This window comes from Vanellus vanellus (genome assembly GCF_965231255.1).
Source record: "Vanellus vanellus genome assembly, chromosome: 3".
In the NCBI taxonomy this organism is placed as follows: Eukaryota; Metazoa; Chordata; class Aves; order Charadriiformes; family Charadriidae; genus Vanellus; species Vanellus vanellus.
In genome coordinates this window covers 32,720,096-32,741,768 of record NC_138907.1, presented here as the reverse complement: position 1 = coordinate 32,741,768, position 21,673 = coordinate 32,720,096, and the positions used below count along the sequence as shown (strand labels likewise).

The window sequence follows — 21,673 nt, the reverse complement described above, 5'->3', positions numbered from 1 at the left end:
AAATTTTGTATCCTAAAGATTTTTTTTTTATATATTTTGACATTAACCAGTTTTTCAACTCATTCATTTTTTATTATTAAGTCAGAATTCTTTCACATTTTAGGCAGAATATCTATGACTACATTTTGGATTCTTTTAAAGTAACAGGTTTCTCTATTTCCTTGAAACTTTCGTTCTCCACCTATGGTACTTTGAATCTCACTATAAAGTTTACATGTAAACATTGCACCTTTTTAATGATCTTCCCTCCTTGATAGGTGTAATTAAGGTAATAAATCACTTGTTATTATTTGGTTTGTATTTCACCATTTTTCCTGCTTATTTGTAGAAGTAGAAAATTGTATTTTCATGTATTATATGATTTTCATGCTCATTAGTCAACTTTAAAGAGTAGATTTCCAAAAACTAACTTGTTTGCATTTACGTATACTCTCCTCGCAAAGCTTTTTGTGTGACAGTCTTTGGCTCTGTTGCACATTACCTTAAATTTAAAAACAAATTTAGAAATTTCTAAAGAGGGTAGGGACCAGAAGCGCAAAACGTAGGGCCATCATCCTTCCCTATGTGTTTGTGGTTTTGTCTCTGAACGTTCGCAAGGCCCAGAGAATTCTTTTTGGAGAAGAGCAGCAGGGTAGATACAACCTAAGGGGTGAGGTGCTGAGCTGGGTCGCTGGTTTAGCTCTTTGGTTTTTGATAGTCCCACATCAGAAACCAAACAAAAGTGATTTATTTGCCTGAAATCGAGTAAGGCTGACATTTTGTTGCCGCCGGTGGGCTCTTTTTCAGAACACAAAAGGGCCAATACACTGTGACAGCCATAGCGAGAAGAGATGTGGCGACCCAGCCGTATGAAGCTTACAAAGAAGTTAATTTGATTTTATAGACCATTACATCAAAACTCTGATTTTCTGTGGGAGTCTCAGCTGACCAGAATTCCATGTGAAAAGTAGAAAGACAAATAGGAAAAATTATGTTTTGTTAAAATACTTAATGATTGCATTTGTCCTTGTAACATGTTCTGCAGTTGATTAACCAGCAAACCTTAATAACAAAATTATTTTGATTATAAGATATAACAGATAAAATAGATACAGCTTTAATTAGAATTTTCCCAGGATATTGCTGGGAGGGGGTTTATGTTGTTTCTCTGCATATACTACAGAGTACAGTGCATACACACGATAGTCGCACTTCTTGAGTCATATTTTTCATGTACTTTTCTTTAAATGTCTCCTTGGATAATTAAGTCTGACTCTTAAGTTATGGTATGTTAGTTTCTGACAGGTGCCTGCCAGGGATCTTCAGTGCTGTCATGCATTATGTGGATTTCAGCCAAGACAGAAGGGCCCGGTTATTTGTTTCTGGTCACTTCTCATTAAAGCTTTGACTGTGGGAAAAGAAAAACAACTATTTAAAGATAAGGAGTATAGGTGCTATAAGAAATGCATGGAAATAAAATCTGTTAGGCAACACGTTTTTCTGTGGTCTTATATAGACTTTACGTATTTGTGTGAACTGTACATATGTGCATTTTGATATTTAGTAAACGTTCTTTCTGCAAAAAAAAGGATTCTCTCATATATTGCTGGAATCACACAGCATAGATTGGAGTGGTTGTCTTGGTAGAAGTGGAATATAATAGCACATTGCTGGAAGACAACTGTTTTATAGGAATAAAAGGCTAGAATGTAGGTGGTTCCTAGATAATCAGGGTTAGGTGGCGTTCTAGAAAGAGTGTGATGAACTGTCTGATTTGGCTTCATTAGCGAACTCCATTATACATTTATCAAAGCTGCTAGATCTATATTAGAGCGTGGAATTATAGTTAGGAACTGATGCAAAAAAGTGTCCTCTCTTGCTTGAGAGAAGAGGGTAGAGAGAAATGGAAGGAGCTGAGGTTTAATAGCCCGGATAGATTCTGTTACTTGGTCAATTACAAAGTAAGCAGCTAAGTAAAAATAGCAGGTGAGCTCCATGGTCTCGTCTTTTGGGTAATATTTGTAATTGATCTGTTAAACACAAAGAACGGTCATACTAGGTCAAACTCAACATTAATTTAGCCCACTATCGTGTCTCTTATCAATAGGCAGTAGCCGATGCCTGTGGAAGAGCATGGCAAAGCATGTAGTCCTATTTTCCTGGCACATTCTACCATCTTCAAGGATTTCTATATCCAGAATTGGTATGTCTCTGTCTAATAGCCCTGCCTAGCTTTTCTTCTGTTTGTCTGATTGCTTTTTGAACCCACATCGTAACATCACAAAATTCTGTGGCAAGGGATTGCACAGATAACGTGTGGTGTGAAGAACAAGCTTTGTCAGCTTTTTGCATTCCTACCTCCTGCTAGCTCCAGTTGTTACCCCCTAGCTCTTGTATGAAAAGGGGCAGCAAATAATTAATCCACAGATCCCCTCCATAACCCTGACGATTTCATGAACCTCTTCATGTCTCTTCTGTCACCTCTTCTCCTGTTCTGCTCACTCCTTCCTTCTACAGAACCTTTCCATGTTTCTGATCACCCTTGCCCCACTTCTTTATCCCTTTACTATTGCTATCGTTATTTTTTCTGAAACAGAGAGTTGCATGTTACTCACGATACATTCACCATGCGTTTGTACAGTGACATAGAGATACTGCCTGGTTTACTCTTTTTTCTGGTTCTAATAACATCTGATTTGGTTTTCTGCTTACGACTGAAGGTTACACTGACATTTTAGCACCAAGATCTCCTTACTATCTGGTTTTCAGAGCCTGTGTTTTTTGCATATGTAAAATTAAGTCTTTTTCCTCACCTATCTCCCTTTCACATTTGTCAATATTGACTTTTCACCTGGTATGTTATCTCCCAGTGCCGTAGGAACCATCTGCAGTTCCTCAGAATTGTGCCTCATTTTTTCTTCCCTGACTAAATAGTATTAGCAAACTTCACCATATTCTTTTGCTCACTTTTGCACGTCATGTAGGAATATGTTGAGCAACACAGGTCAAAACACCCGTTTCTGTGCAGTTCTCAGGTGACTTCACCCTAATAGTACTCATCATTCATTCCTGTCTTTTTTTTCTTATCTTGACCTGCTATTTATCCACTCATGGATCTTTTCTCCTGCTGCAGTAATTCAGTTCTTTAAAAACCTTTGAAAAACCTTCCCAGATGCCTGTAGGAAACCCAAGCAGTTATGTCACTTGAATCTTTCTCATCTGCATAGTTTTGGTACCTTAAGAAAATAAAGTATTTTTGAAGCCTAAGTTTGACTCCTAACCAATAGATATATTTATTCAAGTCCACTAATTTGGAGCTTTTTATAAATTTGTGGTTTCTCATAACAGTTTTTACCAATTTTGAAGGTACAGACAGGAGATTTACTGGTCCACGGTTCCTTCTGTCCTCCCAGACCTTTTTTTTAATTGACATCACACTTTTCTGGTACCACGCTGTTTTAAGCAGGAGGTTACAAGCTATTTAAGAGTTTAACTTTCTCACACTTGAGTTTCTCTGGAACTCTAGGGTGTGAATATCATCTGGGCCTGCTGATTTGCTTGCGTGTGTTTTGTTGATTTGTTCGTTACCTTTTTGGCTGACATTTCTGCGGGAGTCAGATCTTCTGGTACATCCCTCGTAAAGCAGCGTTCTGGTATGGCAGCCTCCTTAAGCTCCTCTGCGGTTCGTCAAATTCGCTTTTGATCTGTGTTACTCTGCGTTTATATATAAGAGTTAAGAGTGTGTTCCTGTCTGTTTTCCCCATTTGGAGAGGTCTCTGACCTTTTGAGAATTTCCTCTTACTTCTAATAGCAAATACATATCTTTTAAATAGCAAAGAGAAATAACTTCTTTAATAAGTATTATATAATCACAGATGTATGGCATCTCATCCCTTTCCTTCTGACTGGTTTGTCCTAATGAATATCCAAGGAGGTTTCTTTTATGTTTTGGTATGTTGCCTTCGGCCCCGGTTGATAAGCGATCTGGCAAAGCGAAGCGGATGGCATGATGAAATCAGTGCTTTCACCTGCAAGCAGACTTTGTTTTCAGGGATGCTGGTTGTCAGGCTCATTATGGATGCATCTGCGGTGTAACCCTTCATTTCTGCCTCTGAAGTACAATTAAGGGATTCAATAATCTCTTAAAGATCATTCAAATTCTGTTACTACTTCTGTGATCTCCTCTTGTCTTGAATCTCTGCGCTTGTCTTTCCTTACAAGCCTCACTCCTAAATGTGTTTTTGCCCCGTCTTTTCTGCTTTCTCCTACTTCTTATATCGTCCCTACTTTCCCCCTTCCTTATTTCATCTCAGTCTTCACCCTGCCTTTTATACTTAGAAGAGGTTCCTTGTTACATCTTGTCTGGCATTGACTCTCTACTTCAGATCTACTAAATAATTTGCTAAATAATCTCCAACAGCAGAGTTCGGTGTGCACTTACGTAGCCTTGATAGGAGGAAATAATAAGTGTCTTGAATAAACAGTATCTCTTTAAGAAGTTAACCTTTACCTGGAGTGGAAAAATATACCTATGGCACTTCAGCAAATAGGAAAAACAGAGCAGGCTCGTCACACTGTAGCTCATAGCACTGGAAATTTCCTGTGAATTAGCACTGTATTTAAAAGACTGTATGAAGATTGAATTTTTCCATGATGGCCTTGGAATGTCATTCTCATGATCCACCGGTAAGGAAGTGGAGTGACCGTGCTGTGACAGAGATATTCCAGTGTCCCTTCGCAGACACCCGCTACCCCAGCACTGAGTAATCCCCGAGGGGAAAATAGAAGTTAAGAAAGCAGAAGCAAAATTTGCTATGATCTAAGACCACAAGCCTTCATCTGACTGAAGCAAGTCTATTTATGTACATTGTGGAGAAGGTGAAGGAAGTGAAGTGTTTATCTCTTGAACTGGCAAGCAGGAGGCATTGATAAAGCTGTTTCAAAACAAGAGGTTCGTTTTGCTGTGTATGCTTTGGGACACTTATGAGCCACTGTGTCTGTGCAATGCACCTTCATAAATTCCCAAATACCTATATCAAAAACCTGTGAGAGACTAAATCCCAGAATCTTGATTTCCAGGTGATTCAAAAAAGTTACTTGTATAGTTACTGAATTCAGCCTGGCCTTGGCCTATATGCACCAATTATGACCAGTAGCTGTAATTTTTATCTGTAATTGTCAGTAACGGTCCATGCCTTTGGGAGCACATATATTCTTGGAACCAAAGTTATCATCTCTTGCAAAGTGATGACCCTACTTCTGCTGCTGCTTTAAAATAAACATTAATTGCCAGCCTACATAATGATCTACAGTCCTGGCTCTGCAGCAGTTCCCTGGAACTCCCTTCCTTTATATTTTGCCTTTAGTCAGGTTGTTATATTTATGGTTGTTTCATGATTTGAACAGATTGTCAAGATTCGTTTTGCTTTATGGTAAGTTAGGCAGCAAAGCCGTCTTAATTTCTGCAGCAGAACTATGTTGAAGTCTTGACTTTATTTGTAAAATCAATTGATATCATAGTTTTTTGGAACAGAGACACAAGCGTATAACCAAATTAAAATTTAATTTTTATTTCTGTTTGCTTCATGTGGGGCAAAGCCACCCGTTATTTCTGCAATCAGCAAACCATTGAAAAATGTGTCTAAATATAACCATTTCTTGTACCTTTCTGTGTGACTTGAATCAGAAATGGTAAAAACTCCAACAAGAACTTCTGGAGGAAAAAGACATTGTTAGTAAAAACCAGAAAACAGCTTTTGGACGTGAGTGAATTTTAATGTTTAAACTTCAGACATGTACTTAGTTTCACTAGTTCTACTACTTCTGTTTCCTGTTATAGTTTTGGTAGCACGTGTTTTGTTTTGTTTGTAATTTTGGAGATGACTTTCTGTTGTGTAATATTATGAACTGAGCTGAAGGCAACGGCATTTCTTAAAAACCTGTATTTTGATGGCTGCCCACTGCAGACCTCCAGCTCTGTTGATGCTTGACTACGGTCCTGTCCATCAGCCTGGCTGCGCAGTCCGTGCCTTGTGTAGGCTGGCAGGTGGAAGTGGACTTAGGAAGTTTGCCACGCTCCTTGTGGGTAAATCACAGCAAAAGGAGGTAGAGAGATAGAAATACTGGAAGAGGAAGAGGAAGAGATTATGTGATGAATTTTTTTGGCACCCAGAAGAAAAAAATATTGCTAGCAGCATAATGGCATTGTGCACTGACTCCTTTGTACGTTTGTGTGTTTAGCCAGTTAGAGGATCAGTAATTTAAGATCTATTGTCTTGCTGTTGTATAAACACTTCAGATGTTTGCTTGGCATCGCCAGTTTTGGAGATATATAAAATGGAGTACTGTGTAGACATTGTGTTTCACATAAAAGCAAAATATTTGCTATAGATAAAGCTGCCTAGTAAGGAAATTATAAACCACATCCCGAAGAGCATACCATCAAGAAGCTTAGTTTAGAAACGTGAATACGTGCCAAGTATCGTTATGTATATTTGAAGCGATAAAGAAATCCTGGAAGGTACATTCATCTTTCTGCTGCTCTGCTTGGGTAAGTTCTAGTGATGTTCAGATTCAAAGGGTGGTTTAGAAATGTTGCTGCCTCCCGAAGGCCTAGTGTATGCCATAATAGTCCTGATTTTCATTAGCTCCTGAGCCTTTGCCACTTGGCGCCCGGCCATGTTGTGGGCCTACCTGCTGCAGCCTGATTCCAGCTGTGCAACCAAAAGTCAGAGCGCTGAGAACTATTTGTCACTTCAGTCGTCTTCATAATTTAGAACTGCAGAGGAAGAGAATTTGGTTTAACGATCATTTTCTCCTAATAGAGGTGTCCTAAAATGTCTAGCGTAGAATTAATCTCCTGTTACCCCATAGTTATCCCAAAGCAGGAGACCGAGTTATTCTGCTCTGCCGTGAGTGCCCGTGTATCTTTAGCCTGGTGAAGGAATGCTGTGGAAGTGCCTGTGAATAAACAGGCAACATGGTTTCGCCCAATGGAAATATGTTTTTAATGCATTATATATAGTAAAAATAGCAAAGAGGTTTAAATGTCTCGCGTCTGAGTTTACAAGGAAAAAACTATGCCTCGCACGTTGGCATGAGGCCTATTAAAAGAAAGGGCTTTCAGTAGGTTTCCACACTTTAGCACGCAGCCCTTGTTAAATGCAAGGCGTAGAGATGCAGGGGGAGGGTATAACCACCTGTTAAGGACCTAATAAGCACTCATATGGAATATGACCTAAATACAAGCCTACTAGTGGAATTAATATAACAATTTACTAGTTTAGGTTCCTTTTGTTAATAAGTGCTAATCATGTTGCATTAGATAGCTCCTGACAAATGGAATTTAAAAAGAAAGAAATTATATATATGTATAAAAAAGAAAGGTTGGCATCTTTGATTTTGTTCTGTTATAAACAAACAGCAAATCCTGGAGAGTTTGGAAAGTTATGGCAAATATCTTCTGCACAGGAGATGAATTATTAGGGGTTCCGTGAAGCAAACCAGCTGGCTGTGCCTGTGTAGTCACAGGAGGACAAATCCTCTTGTCTGGCACCCAAAAGGGATTGTTGTAGGTGTTCAGTATTTCCAAAACAAGTTTTCATTGTGTCAAAACAAGTTGCAACAGGAACAAGAAAATACAAAGGCACGCTACATATGTATGGATGTATACTCTGTGCAAAAATACTTTCTACTTCAAAAAATGAATAATCAGGTGACGTTGATAAATCCTAGAGAAGCCTTTTTATAATTCGAATATGGCTGTGCTATTGAAATAATGTATATAACAAGATTTTATTGCAAAGTGTCAGCATAATAATGCTAGTCCAAGAGTAATAGGTTAGAGACCTCAAGAAGCCTGAGGCTGTCCTTTACTCTGACCTACACCCTTCTCAGTTCCTGTTTTCACCTAATTTAATTGAAAGAGGGGAGAACATTGCTATTCCAGGTAATATTTATGAAGATCAGTCAACTCTGGACTGGATTTTTGTCTGTCGGGATTCTGCGGCTTTGAAGAAACTTGTAGATGTCTTGCACAGTTCCTTTAGGGTGCAGAAGGAAAGAAATATGGGATGCAAAATGGTGCAAACCCTAGAGTTGCAGCTCCTCTAAAAGAAATGGACAGCAGTTGGGGCAAATGCCTAGAATACTCAGCTGTATCTGAAAGGGGTACAGTTCAGTCCTCACCTCAGTCCGGGGTAAATAATAGCATTTGCAGAATATGCGGACAAACTCAGCGTTAACCTACTGGACAATTTGGACAACAGAGGACTGATGAGAAGGGTGTCCTCGCTAAAGACTCTACTCCAGAAGACTTGGAAGGGTTATGTAGAACTGTTCAGAGATCCCCACAACTACAGGAGTGCCTGCCCAAGTCAGATATATTGGCTTGGAAAGGCTGAAGGAAAGAACCCTGCACTTTCCTCTATGCCTTGGCTAGTCTAGGAGAAAAGGGCTGTATTTTTCAAATATAGCAGCTATTATGATTTTGAATACACTAAGGTTATTCTCTAATTAGAGCCTAATATTTTCAGTATTAAACCATACTCACGGAAGATACTAAAACATTTTACAAGAATGAATTTGAATATTGAAATAATGGGTGTTATTTAAGAATAAAGTTTGCGCTCAAAGCCAATAGTAGGAAAAATCCAAGTACAATAACCCGAGTCTGTCTTCTGATGAGAAGGAACACAATACACGCGCCTGATATGGTGAGAAAAAGTAATGAGAGCCCATGTGTCTTTGTGAAAAGATCAAGATTCTGGCTCAAGGGCTTTCATTTACCAGTAAAGAATGTGCAAGGACAGAGTACACTGTGCTGGTAATAGACATGTTGCTGTACAGCTAAGTCTGTACTTGATGTGCACCATCAAGATTACTTCTTCCCCTTCTTTTTCCTCAAATCATCTCTTGATGGAAAAGGCACTTGAAATTCCCACATCTTGAGCTGAAACACGTAAAACATATGAGTGCAAATAGGGCTAGCATGGATGAAATTGAGATCAGTGCGCTGAAAAGCTTGTCGCTCTCAGACCGAGGAGTTTAAGGGGAATCTGTTTTGTGAATGGCTTAGGAAGATGATTCATCACCCCATGATGAATGTCCTTGTCCCAGACGCAAAAAGCAGACATCTCCTTGCTACGGCATTTTGTATGCTTTTTTCCTTGTGGCGTTTGAAACTCTGTGTTCTGCTCCAAATTTCCCGTGTGAAGATTTTCAGAGAAATAGAAACACCTAGACAACGCTTCTAACTTTACTACACAATGAGCGGTAACCAGAACACCATTGTATAGTTGGCTGTAGCAGCGATCAAACAAAAACAATAGCAGAAAACAAGTGGTGTTACAGTTTTAGAATGCTTTCACCATAAATATATGTGGAGTGTTGTTTGATGGGAGATCACAGCTACGTAGTTTAAAATGTTTGCGATCTGAAGGCAAAAGGTATTATCAAATGGTCAATGCCCATTTTAAAAACCCAGCACTGAGTTAAACTGGAAAAAGCGTTACAGTTAGAACAAAGTTTTACAAAAGCGTGTGGATTCTGAGTCAAGTATGTTTTAAGCACTGCAAACCCACGCCCTGGGATTTAGACATGTACAGGCTTCTGGAGACCTTGTATACAATCAGTGTTTTATATCACTAGAAAACATGTAAACAACGAGTGATCCGATTCTACCTTCTTGTAGATACTTACCATTTGCAATAGCAAGACTTTCTTTCCACTGGATAATAAGGTGAAGGAAAGATAAGTGCTTTACTCTCAGCAGATGTCCTTGAGCGTAGCACCTGAAATTCAGTGCACTGTATCGAATGCATATAGTGGTTAACTGCAGCGAAACATGTTGTTTTCTGGAGTGCTGAAGAAAAATTTCCATAGAAACCCCGTAACTTGCTACCTTGAACTTGGAAAATGACCATTTGAGGGAACAAAAACAAATAGACAAAAAAACAATAGATTCTTACAGTAAGACACTCAACAAAGAGTTAGACATGTGCCTGTATGCCAATGAAGATTGGCACCCACTCTTAAGCTGAAAAGAAAGCAACTCTACACACTGTTTAAGCTAAGATCTCAACCATTAAGAGAGGGATGCAGAGCCATTGTACTCAACACTCACGTAAAGAGTATCTGTGGACTTTGTACAAAACAGTTTCTCTGTGCTTGAAGGAGGATTTTATGTGGCTCTTCTGAGCTTGGTGTAAGCTCAGTGTGACACAGACCCACTGACAACATGGTAGAGTAAGGCAGGAGAAAGAAGGAACTCCGTATTTCCCAGAAAGGGGAAAAAACATTGATCAAAAACTGATTTCTGCCGTATGACACAGCCTAGAGAAGCCATAGATCAAGTTAGCCTTCTGCATCTCCACTGTAATTCAACAGATGCCCAAATTACTTATTTTTTTTCTTTTTAATAACAGTTCTGTAGAGCTGAAAAGTATATCTAGTGGATGTAAAAATAGTAATTTGAAAACACTTGTGAGACACTTGAAAGTATCATGTGGCAAAGTGTCTGAAACAAAAAAGAGAGATTTTTATGTGAATTCCTGTGGTGTAACACAGATCAAAGTTACTGAGGGTGTAAATTTGCGTGAATAGGGGATGAGAAATGAGTCTTTTTCCGAAGTTCGTGTTTACATTCATGATTTCTCTCTGCCTCTATGTGCAGGATGCTGGAGTATGAGTGTTTCTATCACTTTAAAACCTTTCTAAAAGGAATAGTATTCCATGTGAAAGAGGCCCTTGCCATCCAATCTGTAGCAGAGTATTGTCCTTCAGAAAATTTTATATTTTAAAGTTTTTTCATGTAATCAATTGTCCTATTTGTGTGGAAACATGTAGACTTTGACCTCAATGCCAGTTGGTTGGTAGATGAAACTTACTCACTCAGCCAGGAATTGGTGCTTGTTCTGTTCTTCCGTACCGGTAATCTCTGCAGGGGAGAAAAAATGTCAGAATTTCCATTTCAGAGGAAATTAAAATATTTTGACGTACAGTTTTGTCCCATGTCAGATGAAAAGAAAAAGGTCTTTAAATTTTGCTTGGAACATGTGAAAAAAATGCAGTTAGTGTGACACTAGAATGCATCTGCTAGCAGTAGCACAGTGCCTCCTGGAAGCAGAAATATGAATGATTTATCCCATCGTTCTTCATGGACTGGGTCCTTTGAAGAGACTACTTCTGCTATTACGTTTATACTTACAACTCGTGTGATGCACCAGAGCCTCGTCTGTGTGACTAGATACATCGTCTCCGAGATGCTGGACTGCAGACAAGGAGGTTACTATCAAACTGATTGTTTAGGCTCAGTTCTGTAAACCAGAAAATCTTTTCTCAGATCAAACCAAACTGAAGTATCTCATTCTTTTCCTTCTTTTCCTGATGAAAACTCAGTAGCATTTCCACAGAAATGCACACAACTGGGTAAAAACATGCTTTTCCATGGAAAAAGTCGTGTGATTTAAAAAAAAAAAATAATTCCAGTAAGCTCTAATAATGACTAATGTCTTTGCTGCCTGTTCTACTCCTTCATGTATTCTCAAAATAAGTCTTGTTACTTTTTTACACTAACACTTGCCATTCCCTCCCAATATGCAGTGTTCATTAATATCAAAGCAATTTAACCTCCCTTCTCCTACTTCCCCAGCCTTCCAGCCTGTTAAATGTGCTGTAGCTGATACAGTTTGATCAAGTACATTGTGCTTTTGGATCTCTGCAGGGTTTGGTTTGGTTTCGTTTTGTTTAGGGTGGGGAGGGGTAATTTATTTTGTGTGTGTGTGATGAACCATAATTATCCAAATGTTTTTTCCAAAATTTCTTTAATCTCAGAGACCTAGGGTGTGTGGGAGAGGGGCAGGAATGGAGGAACATATCCTGGGAAAACGTGTGGTACTACAGTTGCTTCAGTCTGGACAAGACCACAAATGATAAGGGCAAACTTAATCATGTACTTTAAAGTATGGAAAGAAAAAAGCAGACATTTACAAATCATGAAGTACTAATGGAATTTTTGTAGTGTATGGAACATCTCCAAGAGGTTCACATAAACCACCAGTGAAATAACATCCTCTTTGAAATAGTACATCTGATCAGCACATAGGGAGGTGTTAGATTTAGTTTTGCAGCAAAGGATACAAGCTCTACTGCAGGAATCGGTGAAAAGAAAGGATGCTGGTGTAGATAAAGATGGTGTGGGAGGGTGTATGTGGTATCAGAAGCATTCGTTCTGGAATTTACCTAGCAGAAAAGTCATTGAAATACAATCCAGCAAGTGTGGTTTTAATACAAAGCACAGAAATGCTATAAGGATGGTGTTTCAGAAAAGAAGTGAAATGTAGGAAAATACTTCTGCTTGTATCCATTTAATGATTAATAATTTTTACAATTTGGGAAGAGGGAAGTTTTAAGTAATGAAGTTTTAAGTAATGTTTATCAAGTCAGTAAGAGGAGCATGAGCGTGGAAGAAGAGTCTGCAGAGAAGCTATCAAAGGGGAAGGAAGAAGCTACTCAAAATAAGCAAGGAGAGGAAATGTAATTAAATGTTAGGACAGATAATGCAAGGAGAAATAAAAGGGTGATAGATCCTGGCATTGACAACATGCAAGGGATATTCCTTGAGCTAGCAAAATGACGTAGAGCTGACCAGGACATACACAGGCTACAATTTCAAATGTGTGCTATGAAGACACAAATACAGAAATGGCATTCGACTCTCAAGATCAGATGACAGGCATACCTTCTCAGCTGGTTTAAGTATGCGTGTGAGCCAGGATGAACAATCACTTTTGTGGGCATAATTATGAGGGCTGTTTTCTGAACTTTGATTTAATAAATCAGAGGGTCTTCTTTAAATACACAGCACAATCTGTGTATGCTATAAAATGTGCGCTCTGGTTTTGTTGCTTTTCTTTTCCATTTCTGGGCTCAGCTCCTAAGTCCAAAAATGCTTTTACTTTCTATTGCTCTGTTAACCTTTGGACGGCATCTCGTGTGTGTTTACAGCCTTTGTACAAAAGCTTACTGCAGCTATCTGTTAATTAATTTGCCAGGCACAACTTCACAAAGAGAGGGGAGTGTTCTCTTGTGTTCTTGCAACGTTTTTAGATGTGAGGAGGTATGAATGGTGTTCAGTAATTGCCAAAGCTTCTGCCCAAATTATGAAATACTTATCATGATTGTGAAGATGATCAGCGTGTTTGCTTCAGGAGGTATACCAGGTATACGTAATGAACATAATTCTCACTATTCTCGCTTTCTTGCTTTGGATTTTCTTTCTTTATTATTTTTTATTTATTATTTGGGGAGAGCAGGAGGAGGTTCTCCTTTCGCAGAAGTTTATAATGACCAGTGATATGAACAGAAAACAAAATTAAAAAAAAAAAGGTAGAGATAGTGAAAATTTGGTGCAGAAAGTAGTAGTCAGAATGATGAAGCAGCTTCTAATACAACTTGCAAATAAAGGGTATCATTGGGACATGTAAAATATGTTTAGTGCATGGTTGAGTATTTCAGTGCAATAAACTTAAAGGTATGGTTCAAACTCAATTTTGGATACTTAGGTTCAGCTCATTTTACGGATTTATGAGTCACTCGATTCTTTGTAAAGAAGATAGACTAAGACCCAAAATATACAAAGCACATCTTAATTTATAGAATAATGTTCTGACTTTCAGAGTCTAAGAAAAGGCATTACAGTTCATCCAAAGCATTAGTATTTATTCACTACGTCTTATGTAAACTACTGCCATCAACAGTGGCTCTGTATTGCGTCAAGGTTTCTGTAAGGAGGCAGATAAAGAGCTTATCTCCTGCACATATTCTGACTTCTCTTCACGATTTTCCTGCTCCATTGACTTGTCTGTCTTTGGGCCTTTGGTACCATATGTAAAGCATTTTTCAACATTGGGAAAGAAAAACTTTTTATCCCCGAAACATGGTGAACATCAACTGCATAAAAGCTGCAGGCAGTGGCATAGCCACACTTGTGGCTTATCTATTCTCACTTTTACAGCCATTCAAAGGTTTATTTTCCAGTGCATAATACAGTTTATCTCTGGAGCTTTGCATTGCATAGAATATGAAAGGTCCGTCAGGCTCTTCTTAGAATGTCAAGTTACTGATGTTGACCACATTGAGAGGTTAGTGGTGAGGACACTGAAGAAAGAAGTACCGCTGGGTCTAGAAAGCTGAAGTGTATGGATCTGCTGTGTCCTAAAAACTAAGAAAAACACTACACATTTATGAGATCTAATAATGGACTAAGCATGCTAAGGTTGTCCTTCTCTCTTAGAACCTTGGCTACATACATGCACACACCACGTTCCAAGTTTACTCTTTCCTAACCATGCGTTTTCCTTTTTTCACCAGGGCATATTTCAAAACATTTGTCCCTCAGTTCCAGGAGGCAGCATTTGCTAATGGGAAGCTTTAGGCAGCCTCGGGCACGGAGATGATACTGGATAGAACCTTCAGCCTGCGCATGTCAGCCCACAAGAAGAAGGCCTGGAAATGGATTGGACTGTCTTGATAGGTGCTTTCTTGCCTCTGAAATGGTTTTGGTAGCTTCAGGTTTTGTCAGATTTCTGAAACAAAGACCTCACTAGCATGCTTAAAACTGAATATTTGATATTCGTCCTGTCCATTTGCCTCTGCCACCACCATTCCTTTGTATATCTACTGGATTAAATTTAAAAGGGCATGTTTTGATGTGATAACATTTTCTTGTGCCAACAGTGTCCTGTATGCTATGCCTTGTTTCCTTGTCTTCAGATGGTGAAAATTGGATTTGCTTTTTCCACGGAAATACGATGTAATTTGTATATTTAGTTAACATTTCCAGCTTATCCTAAGAAAATATAAAACTGCCGTATGTACCAGGAATGCCTAATGGACTGTACAGTGCCATATTCTGCCTTGGAGGTTTGCATCTCACTGTGGTTGTTATTCTCACAGGTACGGATATGAGTTGCACAGTTCAATTCTCAGTGCCTTTCAAGTTGGTCTGATATTTATATGGCAGGGTGTCGGAGGGGAGCTTTTTAATACTTCAGTCGAAAGCTCATCTTATATGAAATGCTATGTGTTTGCGCTTTGTTTTTATTTCCAGTTGTACAATTTGTTTTTCTAATGAACTCCCCTTGCCATTATAAAAAAAGTTCTACTTCTTTAGTACCAATGCTCAAGGAACTAGTTGTATAAATCAGTATAACAAAATAAAGCTCTTTCATAGACCTGTAATTTTTCCAAGCAAGATAAATACTGCGAAGAAGCAAACTTTCAACAAAGGAATGAATGATGTCTTCAAAAATAACTGATGAAATAATGTAGGGCTATAGGTATTTAGCTTAATGCTTAAGTTAAACATGTCTTCTCAGAAATAATTTTAAGTGTATATAACTGGAAACATTACCTCCCCTAATTCTGAAATGCCAAATGTAAAATCCCATCTATTCATCCTTTCTTTCACGCTTGTGTCAGGTGCACCAGTTGGGGCTAACTGTCACGATGGCACTTCCCAAATTAATTTGTAAATAGACCAGGGTACTTTCCAGTAAGGAATAAAATTAACAGTGTATGTTGCTTAGAAATGGCATATGGAAAATGTGCCCTACTTCTGCTAAATATAAGGAACTAAATGAATAGTATGCAGATGATACAGTGGCACTGGAAAGCATTTAATTTGAAATTATTCACTGTAGCACCACTGTCTGCTTATGCAATGAAGTCTCATCAAATCACTTGATTGGCAGCATTCTCCTACCCTTCCTAAAACTTGTTATTTTACATTAAAAATAGTGCTTGCCAGGCGAATGTCCACCTAGGAAACGTAGATGGGTTTTGAGCAGTGAAGCTTAATAATTAAGAATTATGCAAATAATTTGCCTCTAGAAACTACAGGTATTTTTAGCTAGTTTATAGGCAAAAATTTAGTTTATGTTTAATACGGAAGTTCTTGCCTGGAAATTTAGCTGCAAACAAAATCAGAAGCCTTATTGCAAATCTGTGGAGGAGGGGGCATATTCTGTCCTGTGACCCACTGCCTTGTGACTCTCACTGCATTATCTGAGGGCTGTAAAAGGCTCCAAAGGTCTGAACCCAACTTCCCTCGGTGGAGTCATTGCATTAGGCTTTTGCATCCAAACCAAAACTTACAGCAGATGTGGAGGGTAATAGTTTCATGTGAATAGTAAACCCCATAACCTTGACTGACTGAAAACAGGCATTGTTTGGTATACTGAGATGATCTCACGTCTGCGTTTCTTCAGGTGAAAGTCAAAGCCACACACACATATTCAGGAATAAGGTAACTCTTGTGAATGGGGTGGGAGCAGGAGGATGGCTAATGAAAAACATTTGTTCTCGTAGTCTTCAAAATCCGATAGAAACAATCTCTAGCATCTTCAAAAGGTAAAACCAAAACCCTCAAGTTGCATCAGTAGATTCTTGGAATCTCACATTTTATAACCTTGTGCTTGATTCAGTGTTGTAGTGATTTCCCCATGAACGCAGTGTTTGCTTTATATACCTGATTGTCCAAGTGGCACCAGTATTTTTTTTTAATCTTTTCAGAAGTTACCATGGTTCAAAGGGTAGAAAATGCAAAACGTTTCAAAAGGAGGTCCACTCTTCAGAATTAGTACGCGTTTTCAACCAAAAATACATCCTTCACCTCAGTCCTTGTAATTTTGGACAAAGGCCTGCTTTATTATGAAAGGACTAAGAGTTTTAGAAGCCATGTAAGAAAAGACTTTGAGGATATAAAAAGCCTAAACCAGCAATTCCTTCTGTTGAATTCAATGGTTTCACTAACATTTGACTAGCATATATGGAAACGAACCAGTGGTTTCAGTCTAATTTTATGTCATGCTACAAATGGTAGTATTTTCACACAAAAAAAAAAAAAAAAAAAAAAAGAGAAAAGAAAAAGGTAGAAAAATTGAGAAACTGAACTGTTTGTGTTTAAGGTAAAGTCTGCAAGCCTATCAATTTTCAGATTAGAAGAAACGGCATTTTTCTTACACTGGATGAACATTGTCTTTATTTCAAAGCCACTCTGCACTCTTTGACCTGCACAATACTTTGTGGAGCCCTCCCTGGTAGTTCTCAGAAGAATACATTGCAGTGTTAGTACTACAAATGGGGTATTGGGAGGGAAAACATGGAAATAAGTGAACTCTTCTCTCCGGAAGGAGGATTACCATAAAAATACTACATCAGAAAAGAGAGTTAGTTTGAGTCATTTTGTATCAAATCAAGTATGTATTGAAGGCATTTAAGTTAGCAACAGAAGTTGTAATCTAATAAGTTGGAGTTATCTCTGTTATCTCCCTTTTAATGATAATATCCATTGTGGCCAATTCAATAGCAATGAGACTTTCAGCGCTTGCTTTCCTATTAAGTTATGTATGCAGTTAAAACGAGCAGTCAGACCTGGCTAGTTTCTTTGGTTTATGGGAACCACAAAACATAGGAGAAAAATGTTATGAACATATTGAAAAGCCTGAACTCTGTCACAATTTTGATTGAAAGAATGTAGTAAGTCTCTAGTTACTAAACCCCATTAATGTACGGTTTTGCAAACGTCCTTAAAGTGCAAACTTACAGCCAAGCCTTTATTCATCTGCATACGTAATCCACGGTGCTAGAAGTAACACCAAATCTTTCGAATTCCAAGTTAGACTTTTTGTGAACTTGCTGGAAAGACTGGACGAACAGCTGGAAGTATAAATAAAAGTTAACAATGTTGTACGTAGTTTGGCCTTCATTGAGCTTTCTGTTGTGCTGGTCATTGCTTTGTTGATCACCACATTTCATTTGCCAGATCAGCAATGTTTTCAGTATTGTCAGTGTCTGTGAACATCCTCCCATTCATATATGGAGTAGACTTGAGTCAGTTTTTGAGAAGAAATCATTGCTAGAATTAACACAGATCTCCTACGCATTGCTAGACCCTCTCTGGGCAGGTTTCTCTATGCGTTTCCTTCCAGTCATCCTGTCTGGCGCTTGAGGCAATAAGCGTCTTTGGTGAATCAGTCGGGAGACAGGATTTAGCAGTGAAGTGCAGTACCTCAAGTCTTACTTGAGGTGGTTTTACCCAAAAAAACTTCTTACCTAGGAAAGAGGGGAATAGGTCTGCTTAGTCTCCATCAAGCAGTGTCCCCTAATACGAGGCTGGGAGTTTAGCAGAGGTCAAAAACCTGTTAAGTACGGACTGCTACTTGCACATCCTTCTCCTCCGATGTCAGTACCCTTAACACCCGGAGAAGCAGCAGGTGGTAGAAACCCGTAGTAGCATGTGAGGGTCACCCCTGCAGGTCTGAAATACGTTTCTAATACCACGTCTACGCGGCAGCGATGCATGGAGGTGAAGGGGTAGTGTCCTCAGCCAGTGGAGAAGGGGAGTTTCTCACCCTTCCAGCTCTGTGAGAAAGGCGTGCCGCAAGGAGGGAGCAAGCTTTGGACACGGCTTCTGACCATGACTGGTAATTACAGGGTGCTGTCCCTGCCCTGTGAAGCAGATGAAGTCTGTGACCGAACTGACTGCCAGCGAACGCTCTTTCCTTAAATTATTTATGTCTCTGTAATTGATGTATTGTAACACTCATTAAATCTAAAGGTTACGCTGTTTCTTACTTCTTAAATGTTACTGAAAATACCTTAAGTCATCTCCTTTTCAGTTCTTATTTTCAGGTGTCTGTAATGTTCTGGGACAATTTTGTTTCATCCTGACTAGTTACTGCTATTTTTAGCAAGTTTGAGGTTTATGTTTTAACAAGGCAACAAGGCGTGCGCTGGTTTCTTAGGGGCCTACATCGAATATAGAATGACTTGCTGTAAAAATAATCAGTAGAAACTGTTTTTTTTACTTATTAAGCTAAGTATTGTATTCTCCGCAACAGAATAATTCTGAGGAAGGACTCTTGTTACCCAGAACAGAGAGGATAGTCGTGTTGACGGCATTGGATACATTTTTTGCACGACATCTTAGTTTAATTTGCATCGTAGCGTCAGCAGGGGGAAAGTGTATTCTCCTTTTCTGAAGGAAGCCTGCACATAAATAAACCATTGATCCGGCTATATCTTTTCCTGTTTGTACTTTGAAGCAATCGGGTTTGTCCCTATGAGCAAAGCCAGTAAAAGTCTGAACAATATACGGCAATAGTACAGGTTTTTTGTAAATTGTTTTTTCTACTGGCTTCTGTAGATTCAGAGAATAATTTCAAACTTTGCGCTGGTGGAAGGTAAACAACACAGATATCAGAAACGTGCGAGTAATTTTAGCTACGTGGGAAATAAAAGACTAGCAGGCTAAATAGTAGTCTGCAAGAGCTCGAGCGTTCTGCCATGTATTCCTAAGCATGTGGCCTGAAAAGCCACGGTGTGTCGGTGATTTTAATGCTGCTTTTCCTATTCTGTTCCCTCTCTTACATTTAAAAGCTCCGTTCTTGGTTCCAAGGCACTGAACAAACACCATTTTGTTAAAATGGTAGTTACCAAGCACAAAGGCAGGGGGGGAAACTGGGATCAGCTGCTGAAAATAGGTCTTAAATCATCAAGAAATCAACAAAGGAAGCAAGGTTTGGCGGCTGCCCTGCCACTTGCTGAGTCTACAATATGGGCCTTCAAACGTGTCCCCAGTGCAAATTAAAAAAAATACAGGAGGTTTTTCTTGCAGTGCTAAAGAATAAATACACTTTTAAACAACAGGAAGTAAAGCAAGCATTTAATTGCAGGCATGAAAAGCAAAATACACACTAGAAGTCTAACGTTATTTGTGCCTACAGCTCCCCGCGTTTCTCCTGTCACCAGAGAGGGTGAAGAATTAATGCCTCATGCTGCAGCTGCCTGTGGGGAAAATTGATCCTTGGGGTGCTCCGTGTTTTCATCAAACTCTTATTTAAGCCCTAATGATGCTTTTTCTATCCCTGAGGATGGCAACGCGCTACCAGGGAAAACCAAACCTGATGCTATCAGGGGTGTCTGTTCCACTGCCGCTCCGTTTCAAGCCCTTGATTTGGGTGGGGCGAGTACTTTGTAAGCCATCAAGCCTGCCAGCAAACAGGGTACGTTTTATTTCCGCAGTGTTTATTTGAAATGATTCAAGCTGATTATAATTTGACATCTTGTTTCCTTTACTCCCTTGTCCCTTTTCAGCACAAGTTTTTTGGCACTTGGTTAAAAATCAGAGCCGTCGAGGTTATTTGTGTCTTTCGAAGGGGAGGTAGCCCTGGTGGGAGAGCAGCAGCTCGAGGTTGGAGCCCTGCGCTTCTTCTCTGAACTGCACAGTCAGCAGCAGCCCGAGCATGGCGCACCCTCCCAGCAAACCTCCCAGCAAACCTCGCTTGAACTCAGTCTGACAGGATGACAACCAGGAGTGCCAAAATCTCTGACCCTTTTTCTAGCGAAACGGCCTCCACTGGCTCAGCCGCGGTCCGTCGCCGCCTCCACTGCCCAGGTCCCCCTCGCTCCCTCTCCACGAGATCCCAGCTGCAGGAGGTAACGGGCTTTGGTCACTCATCAGCTGAGGCTAGGTTCATTTTTGTCCCCAACAGAGGAGCAGTGCCAGCGGGGAATGCCACCCTGCCGCTGCTGCTCCAGCCGGGCATTTGCTCTTAACGCCTTGATAGGAAAAGGCAGCTGCAAAATCCAGCTGCAAGTCAAGCACGGCCCTGCCAGCTGAGGGTGGTTTCTTGTGTGTTTTGGCCAACGGAGCCTGCTCTCTGTTCGGCTGCCTCCGTTCTACCGGAGAGCGGACACTGCAGAAAACTTTCACCTTGCATCGCCAGCCCTAGAGGCATGTAAAAAGTTCAGGGGCCATCAGCAACCTGCTTCCCATCTGAACCTTTCTCTCCTCATTATGAGAAGGGGAAGCAAAGTGTCCAAATAAAATTCTGTATTACAGAAACAGCTCCTTTCTTGCATTTCTTCAGCGCCGTGGCTTGTTTCAGTGGTTGCTTTATCGTTGCTTTCTGTTAAAAGAGATGCCGTAGTACGCTGCATTTCCTAAACTTTCTGCGCTCATCTCCCTGTATCCAGCAGGAGCTGTGTCTCGGCATCTATGTTTGCCTCCGGGCCGTAGGGGTGCTCTCGGGCAGCCCACGGGTGAACTGGGGAGCGGGACGGCATCTTCTGGTTGCAGCAAGAAAGAGGTGAGTTTGGGTGAATGAGTTTGTGCTGTGAGAATTGGGCTCATCTTCTTCAGAGCACCCACAGCACTTGTAGCCAAGAAGAAATAACAGCTGCTGTCTAATGGGGTCAGATAGCTAAATGGAGCAGTTTCCGCACGGTGGTGGCTGGTATAATTACACGCTGGGCCGTAGCGTGTCTGGTCCTAATAGCACCCGGGACTCTTGTGAGTGACTCAGCCACTGCTTGAGGCTAATTATGGGCAGGTTGCATGAAAAACCACCGCAACTTCATCCTGCTTTCCTCTCTTCCAGTGGCTGGGTGCTCAGCGTCGACATGGATTGCTCATGCAAAGCTGGGTAAATGCCTGCTCATGAGGAAAAGGCTTTTCAAAGCAAAGGCTGCAAACAACACTCGGCGGTGCCTGGTTTTCGACAAGGAGGTGTTGTCTGTCAGGACATCGCCCGGTCGAATCCGATTCCCTGTCTCTGGCATTAGCTGGTGCTGGGGTGCTCTATAAGAAAAGTGAGATTCCACAATAAGCTAATCAGCTGGTTTCTCGTGC

At 40.0% G+C, this 21,673-nt stretch overlaps 1 protein-coding gene across 1 annotated transcript in view; it reads left to right on the top strand.

Annotated features, from left to right (window-relative positions):
- BABAM2 (BRISC and BRCA1 A complex member 2) overlaps positions 1-16,908 on the top strand; it is a 178,726-nt gene extending 161,818 nt beyond the window's left edge. Inside the window, exon 12 of the mRNA XM_082481405.1 lies at positions 14,350-16,908. Coding sequence (XP_082337531.1) covers positions 14,350-14,413 — 64 coding nt within the window. The 3' untranslated portion in view covers positions 14,414-16,908. The remainder of the gene's footprint in view (positions 1-14,349) is intronic.
- Positions 16,909-21,673: the final 4,765 nt, after the last annotated feature.